The sequence below is a fragment of the Anarhichas minor genome, unplaced genomic scaffold, assembly GCF_050575085.1.
Source record: "Anarhichas minor isolate MPS153535 unplaced genomic scaffold, ASM5057508v1 ptg000014l, whole genome shotgun sequence".
In the NCBI taxonomy this organism is placed as follows: domain Eukaryota; kingdom Metazoa; phylum Chordata; class Actinopteri; order Perciformes; family Anarhichadidae; genus Anarhichas; species Anarhichas minor.
The window spans coordinates 14,281,690-14,290,543 of NW_027466460.1; the positions used below are offsets into that span (position 1 = coordinate 14,281,690).

At 43.1% G+C, this 8,854-nt stretch overlaps 1 protein-coding gene across 1 annotated transcript; it reads right to left on the minus strand.

Moving 5' to 3' along the window:
* Positions 1-1,167: 1,167 nt before the first annotated feature.
* Positions 1,168-6,058, minus strand: gpr137bb (G protein-coupled receptor 137Bb). The gene is made up of 7 exons (XM_076091657.1): positions 5,654-6,058; positions 3,084-3,133; positions 2,724-2,946; positions 2,340-2,489; positions 1,916-2,044; positions 1,421-1,542; positions 1,168-1,282 (listed from the first exon to the last, which is right to left on the minus strand). Exons 1-7 carry the CDS (start codon positions 6,056-6,058, stop codon positions 1,168-1,170), a joined length of 1,194 nt encoding a protein of 397 aa, XP_075947772.1.
* Between the last annotated feature and the right edge of the window lie 2,796 nt (positions 6,059-8,854).

Consider the following 8,854-nt stretch of genomic DNA (forward strand, 5'->3'; position numbering starts at 1 on the left):
TCCAGAGTTTTGAAAGATGTTCACGTTGAAACAACACAACTTCTAGAAATCTGAAATTTCACAAAACTCAAATAATTTCACATGTTAACAAATGTTTTTATTTATTTATTTCAAAAATAAAATGAAAACCCACCGTTAAACTACTTGTTAATATGCGGATATTTTGAGGTTAACATCAAAACAGCGCAGAGGTGTTCAGATGTCTGGCTATTGATATTTACAGGATATTGATTATGTTGAATTAACACTTGTGTCTGTGTGTGTTACGATGCATTTAGTTTTACTTTACAGTCGAGAACCTCAAAAAATAAATACTACTTGAGTAATCCTTGAAAAACTCCCCAAATAATCAAGAAACATTCATCACAACATCGTCTACGTACTGTGGGTCTATAAATCCTGGATTCTCTCTGAAGTAGGGCTCCTGCACAAAGTTAAACAAGTCTGGATCACTTGTACTCAAACATGGTGAGCAAATACACCTGATGAGTTTTTGATGTATTATGATAATCATAATTTCAGTGACTGGTACTTCTTTATTTTCCTCTGTGATTTTACGCACTTTGTATCTCAGTGCTCCACTCTGTTTTTTTTTAGTCATGACAGAAACTTATCAAGTCATTAAATAGTGTCGACAGCTTTGAATTGATTGTGATTCAATTCTGTCTGGGCATTCATGTTCCCCAGAGGATGAATCCTAAAGACTTTGACGAGCTTCTGTCACCAGCGGGTCAAAGTTTTCACTAAATATTCCCACATCTATCTGATGGATTGGCTCAAAATGTTGTGCATTCATGTTCCTCAGAGGATAAACCTAGACTTTGATGATATTCTGACACCAATAGGTCAAAGTTGTCACTTATCCAGTTAAAGATTTCTGCATCTACCTGATGGATTGGCACAAAATTGTGTGCATTCATGTTCCCCAGAGGATGATTCCCAGTGATTTTGGTGATTTTTTTTTTTCTTTAGCGTCACCACCAGGTTCACATACGTGATGCAGTATATTCATGGTAACAACTCCATGGAGGAACCCTGCTGAGAATTCTGGTATTTCATCTAAAGTCTCTACTGTGAGTCTACAAACTTCTACATCAGTGATGATAAGAAACACAATAACTGATCGGTGTCAAAGTGCAGAGTGATGCTGTACAGTGAAGAGGGGGATTATGGGTAAGGGTGGAGCTCTCCGGCGGTGGCGGTCAGGCGCTGTTCGTCGCCGTTTGTGTGCACCGTGAAGCTGCTGTGGCGGCTGCCCCAGTCGTAGCAGTCGGTGGAAAGACTGTCAGAGAGACGACAAACCGTCAGTCAGCTGGTTTATTAATGTATTATTGATACAAATATTGATTATAGCTGCTTTATCTATATTAATTCAGAAATACAAAAGGGTCATGGTGACATCAGTGGTGGTGTTTTGTACCTCGCTGATGCATTCTGGGGAGGAATGCTCCACGCCAGGTCATCGTCACTGTCGTACCGACGAGGGTTGTCGAAGAAGTATCCTCTGGAGGAGAGAACGTGGTTTGGTATCCCAGCAGTGCTCTGCGGAGACAAAGACTCACAGTGAACACACACAGGAGGCTCTTCTGATATAAAAATCCGTATTTTGTATTTAGTAGTAAACAAAGTACAACTGAGGCTGATGGGAATGTCAAGTTCTGCAGGTATTTGGTCAGAAACCAAAGTATTGGACAAATTCAAATGTTGACCTGATGAAATTGGTCAGTGGATCAAGAAGTCTGAAAAATGTAACGACAATCCATCTAATATTTGCTGAGATATTTCACTCTGGACCAGCCAACCGACCGACCGACGGACAATTGTCATCCCTAGTGTTTAAGCTACGACTTAAAAAACAACCAGGTGCAAGCGTTGCAGAGGTCGGAGGTCACCCGACCCCGCCAGGAGGACTGACCCTTTCCTGAGGCGGCCGGCGGACCCTGAAGAAGAAGACGACCAGCGAGGTGGGCAGCAGCTCCCAGACGAACAGAATCACCCCGAACACGATGTAACCAGCGTCTCCCAGAGACGACCGCAGGTCCGCCTGGAGACACACCAACAGACATTAGTACAATGTTGCTAAGTACAATACTGTGAATTTGAGGTATTTGTACTTCACTTGACTATTTCCATTGTATACTACTTTATACTTTTACTCTCCTACACCTCAGAGGTAAATATTATACTTTATACGACATTTTCTCACAGCTTTAGTTACAGTTTTTCATCTACTTCCTGTCCAGTGAAATACTACTCAAAGGTCAGGGGCCAACAGCTATTGTAACGTCAGACGCTGATTGAAATGATGTTAAAGAACCGGTGAACAGAGAGACCCTCACCTGGTCTGAGACGTTGTACCAGTCGTAGTCGAAGGAGTTGATGTTCTCGATGTTGGCGAGGGCGAGCACCACCAGGTTGTAACAGGCCCGCGATGCGTACAGCAACACCACCATGATGCCGATCAGAGTCACCTGACACACCGACGTCCCCTGCACACACACAGGTATCGCTCGTTATTATTCCTTTTGATTATATTATTTATTTTCACGTCTGTGCTGCGTGATGTAATGATATTTATAAAGGGTCCCTTTATGAAAACCTGAAATATCCTGGAAGGAAAAGTCAAGGACACTCTCTAACTGATCCCATGTTGCTGATAAAGACCATGAGATGAGGTCGAAAGCTCAGGGAAGGTAGTAAGTGGACCAAACCTGTGACTTTACCTTTGACTCCAGGTAGATGTTGGCCAGCGACATCTTGGCAACCTTGTAGAGGCAGACGGACAGCGAGATGGCGCAGAGGACGAACAGGCTGTCGTTGATGGTGACCCTCACCAGGACGATGGTCTTCACGTCGGCGGCGGTCATTTTGACCAGCAGGGCACAGACCAGATTCACCACCAGGAAGAGGAGACTGGCGCCCAGGAAGACCAGGTACAGAGGAAGCCTGAATGAGACGGGAGAGAGCCGCACCATCGGTGACCTTTCACCGTGTTTTAAACATGGAGGCGGGGCTCAAACATGCCCCGCTGTCATTTATGAATACACCTTGGAGCTTTTACTGTAGGAACTTGAAGAGGTTACCTGTACTTGAGCAGTGCAGGTGCGTACTTGGACTTGGCCTTAAAGTAAACCTGTAGGGGGGACAAATAAAAGGCTGATTAGACACTTACAGCTCTTCACCCTCGTGGTTTCAGATCTGGTGTTGTGCCACTTGACAGCACTTCAAATTTGAGAAACAATCGGCCAATCACAGCGCTGAAGGTGGGACTAACAATCAGCACACCACCGTCCTACACAGCTACCCAACTACGTCCATGGAAAGTAGAAGTAGTTTGTTGTAAGTCGGCTTGCAGACGTAACAACTCTTAAATATGTTGAGTATTGAATATAAAGAGTTGCTGCTTTTCTTTTGTATAATGTTATTAATGTTATTGTGTGTTGAGGTTTGGACTAAACAGCATTTCTCACTATTTTCACTATTTTTAGAAACCAAACAATCAATCGATTGATGGAGAAAATAATCAGCAGATGAACCCATAATATCAATAGTCGTTAGTTAATAATAGTTCAAATGAGCTCCACCTCAACTACAACAGTAAAACCCTGCTTTTACATCAATGAGTGAGTATCTAATAGTATAATAATAATCTATTGATATAATATGTAATAGTATAAAAGTCACAGCAGGGGACATTGTAATACTTTAACTACATTTTCCTGATTAAACTTACATACTTTTACTTCAGTAACACTTTCAATGCAGGACTTTTACTTGTAGTGGAGTATTTTCACAGTGTGATATTAGTACTTGTACCTAAGTAAAACGATGTGAATACTCCGTCTGCAGCTCATGTCATCGATTAGCCCCTCCTCTCTGACCGAAGGTTCCCTCATTAAGGAAATGAGACACCGTCGTGTTTGGTTGGAAGAAATAACCTGCGTCATCTCAGCTCTCAGGAACAAGGGTTGTTAAGCTGCTGCTAAAGAGGCTCGTTTCTATTATGTCGTTATTTTCAGGTCTATTTCTGAATCCGCCAGCTGCTGTGGATGAATGGGTGAATGGGTGAAGAGGAGAGGCAGCTGCTACACGGATCATCAGTTGTAGGGTGGGTGGTTTGATTCCGAGCTCCTCCTGTCCACCAGTAGAAGTGTCCTTGAGCCGAACACTGATGTCTCTGGATGTGTGTATGTGCAGGAGAAATCGCCAAAATCGTCTACTTAATGGAGGAAATCACTTAAGACGAATCTGTTTGCATCTACACACTTGTAAATGTTTATTTGTCGTCGGTCGACTGGAAACAAGCTTCTCCCAACGAGCCCACTAGCAGCGACCCAGACACAGAACTTCTTGAAGCAATAAGAACAGAGAACGCTTGGAACCAAGAAGTTACTCTGAAGTTCTGACTGTATGAATCCTGAAAGATTTAATTTCCTGTTTCACAAATTCCATGAAATCTTCTTTTAAATCTACCCAACCTGTCTACGGAGGTCGTCCTTCATCACAGTAGCATTCAGGCTAGCAACACTTCTACGTTTAGACCCAAGACTGCTTCATCACTGCTTCCATCTCATCCCAGCTTGTCACATTTTTGTGGTTCTTGCTATTTTTCATGGATGGAGCTACTTAGCCGCTCCATTCTTAATCCCACCGACCAGGCTCTGACTGGCTGATATAGAAACCGCTGTCAATAAGCCCAACAGCATGTTTCAATAGCAAATCAAAGGTTTGGAACCAGGCTGGTCTTATGCATCATTGTAGAGACAGTTCCCCAAGTCTCAGCCTGATTTATATCTTTGGAGACGTTAAGATCTGGACCATAATTACAGTGGAAACCGCTTAAATAATTAGCTTTTAGTAAAAGTAGTTTGCTTACAGTCTTTTCATACGTGACGACATCTGGAAAAACATTTTAAAACATCACAGGCTAATGATAATTCTTTCTTTTTCTTTTCACTTCACTCGCTCGATACTTTGCCTCGCTGCCACCCGGCTGTAATGTAATGTCGTCAAGTGGATTGATAACGTCCGGTCCCCTAAAAAGTGAACCTCTGCCGATCCTCGATCGACTCGAGAGCGAGCGACTTCAAAGAGGTCGTTCGTCTGCAAGCGCCGCGGCAACGAAACAAAGCCGGCTAAAAAGCTGGCTAAGCCTCACCCCCGGTGTAAGTAAGCCCCCGGTGAGGGAAAAGGCCCGAGAATTGCCAGCGAGCGAGTAAGTAGCGAAGCCGTTAATGTCAATTAGATGGAGATCTGCGTGAGATATAAAGACAATAAATGGATCGTTTAAAGTAATCGTTAGTGATCAATTCCCCTCGGACAGACGTGATCACTAAAAACGGTTTCCACTGAATGATTCAACGGTGTTTCACTGCCCCCCCGCTGGTTGAAAGTCTCTCCTCTGCTGCACCACTGATGGGTGTGGTCAGAGGTCGCACCTGTAACCGCACCCAGCTGTGATGTCACGGTGTACAGACACACCCTGGGGTACACTTCAACATCACTGCAGCAAGAAGAGAAGTTAAAGCACGGCACGATGTTACCCTTTAAAAAATAAAATGAACTTTACGCTTCCAGTTTTCACCAGCATCCCCTCCACCAGTACCGGTACCAGTAGCAGCAGTAGCCCCCCCCCCCCCCCCCCCCTCCTCACCTGTGCGCAGTAGAGGTTCATGAGGCTGAGCGTGAAGAACTGCAGGCAGACGGGGAAGCAGTAGAGCAGCCAGAAGGCGAATGGCCCGAGTGCGTTGGCGGTCACACAGTCTCTGAAGTAGAAGGAGAAGAGGAGGGCGCGCAGGGCGGCCCACAGCAGACACAGGAACAGGAAGGCCGTCTGGTAGCTGAAGCGCTTGTGTCGGTATCGCAGCACCAGCCAGAGCTGGGCGTACACGAAGGCGAAGAGCAGCGAGTAGAAGATGGTGTAGGCGATGGTCAGACCCAGCTTCACGTAGGGGGGGATGGCCGGCGTGATGGTGGGAGGGGGAGGGAGGTGGGTGCCGTTACCGGCATGCTGCTGCTGCTCCTGTGCCGGGTTGCCCTCCATTGCCTCCCCATTCATCCCCCCTGTGTTCCCCAGGAGTGGGAGGAAAGGGAGAGGAGGTTAAAGACAAGGCAGCAGCCTCTGATCTCTGGGAGAAGAAGAAGAAACGTGTCTCAGCTCGTTAGACGGATCCTTCACATCCAATCGACTCTCCTCCAGACTCACCGTCTGATTCACAGGGAAGAGGAGGAGGAGGGACACCGCCCCTCTTTTTGCCGGTGCCTGGTGGAGAGCTATTGGTGGCTGTTGGTCACGTGATCACACTCCCCAGCAGGGCATTGGCTGAGCAGGAGGAAGGATGCTGCAGAGAGGAGAGGAAGGTGGAGAGATGGATCTGGAAGGAGAGAGAGGTAAACTGTGATCTGTGGTCCCGCCCACCACACACGCACACACGCCGTGTCACAGCAGCGTCATACAGCCGGCGTCGACTGATGCTGGTTTTTAATGGCCAATATCAGACAGATACTGGTGGATATAGATGAATGTGTTTCATGGCAGAAAGAAATTCTGCAAAGATTGCAACAATTCCAATTTACAAAATGTATGCATTTATTAGATAAATGTAAAAAATGCTGAAATGCTGCTCAGCCGCATGAATTGCAGAAATGATCAGTATGTTATTTGATTAAACACTTTCATCTTGTGAGGTGTAATATGAACAGTGCAATATATTTATTATTATTATTTATTTATTTAGTTTTCATCTTCATGACAACCAGTGCAAACTGAACCAGTTCTGAGGTAATTGGGATGTAGCACCATTTCCATCCTGTCAGACTGGAGTATGAATGAGTGGACTGTATCAACCCTGATATCAGTCTAACGCAAATATAGACCTCCTCTTCCTCTTCCTCTTCCTCCTCCTCTTCCTCCTCCTCCTCTTCTCTCTGCAGTTCTTCTTATCCGCTTTTACATAACAGGTTGTTAGATAATAGAGGATGCCGTGGGGCTCGTCTCAACGCGCTGACGGCAAAGATACACACTCGTTATCTAACGCTCTGCTTCTACTCTTCTACTTTCATGCTGAGAAGTGACGTCGATCTGAATCAAACCGTTTTTATAATGTACATATTTATTAAAAGATTGTCATTCACGACACCATGTTTAAGCTGCGATGTTTTATATAACATGTTAACTGAATATCTGAGATAATATACATTACTTGGTGTCTCTCTCTCTCTAAATGTATACAATTCATCATATTTTTACATTAATATATTGGTACCTTTACTCGAGTAAAGAAGTACTTCTGCCACCACGGACCGATATGATCACATGTCAAAATAACATTAAATGGGTTTATAAAATTATAAAACTTAACAAGCAAATGTGTTTCCTGGTGAACGAATATTGTTCCGTCTTCAGTGTAAGTTACACCTCGTTGGATAGAAGAATCACAAGAGTAATGATGAGAATTCATGTAACACAGTAATAACACAAAATCCCAGAGTGATTTTTTGATGTGCTGCCAGGACTAAATGCATCCTGATGGAGCATAAATACTGAAAGGCTCAGTGAGGCAGCTGCTGAACCCACTGAACTTCTTATTCAGCCGGACTCCTTTACATACAAGGAAGTATTTAGATTATTTAACTTATAAAGCAAGTAACACAACATCAGAGGTATGCAGTCAAATACAACAGTTAAACATCACAATGTGGTTCAGTGAAGGAGCTGAAAAAGCCACAGCTGCGTGAAAAAACATGAAGGAAACAACTGAAGAAGAAAAAGGTTAAAGAGGAAAGGAACGGACAGGAGAGGAAAGGAGGTATAGAAGGGAACAAAGCAGATCAGGAGCAACGGTGGAAGAAGTATTCAGATCCTTTACTTCCATAAAAGTACTAATGTTACACTGTGAAAATACTCCACAAGTAAACGTCCTGCATTCAAAACCTTAAAGTATGTCAGCAAATGTACTTCAAAATAAAAGTACTCGTATATGTATATAATATTTCTTGATTATTATGTATGTTATATTTTCCTGCTGTAGATGTTTTTAACTCCTTTATATCCTGTTGTTTAATATTCATCAATGCATCATATTCTATAAGATCATCACGTGTTCCTGTGAGAACATCGTATCAGAAAGAACAAACAACCTGTTTTCAGGTTTGTTATGAAGCATTTTCCTGAAGAAGTAGGAGGATTTTATCATCACATAAAGGAACATTTCATCCTTCAGTTTATCACAAACATTCAACATCAACACATCTGGAGATACCAGGTTTTAACTGGAAAAGTAGCTAAAAGGTTCTCTCAAAAGTAACTAAAGCTGATCTGTAAGGTGTAAAAGAAATAAAGGTAAAATGGAAAGATTTGATGTGAAGAACATGAATGGACGGATGAAAATGGAGAGAATAAACAAATAAAAAAGGGAGGAAAGAGATGAGGAGAGGACGTAGTCATGCAGTTAGACTCTGTGTCCACAAGATGGCGACAATGTCTTGAATGAATGTGCTGAGCTCTCACTAAACCAAAGAATACCGGATGTACCTGAATGTCTCCATAATAAGATTGTATTGTGTTTGAATGTAAAACGCACCACAATGTTGTTATTGTCATGTGGAAACTAAAGGATTGTGTCTAATGCAGATACATACTCCACATCTACAGTTTTACATAGTTGCATGACGTTCAAAAACTCAAAGAATAATACTTCCGGTTAGACTTCTGTACCAAAATAAAAGTCTTAACGCGTTAAGCCAAACTCAGAAACTAATAAACAAAACATGAAGCAATAAAATGCAAATACACTCTATAAGGGAGATGAGTACTTTTGGTGCTTTGAGTATATTTTGATGATAATGTGTGTAC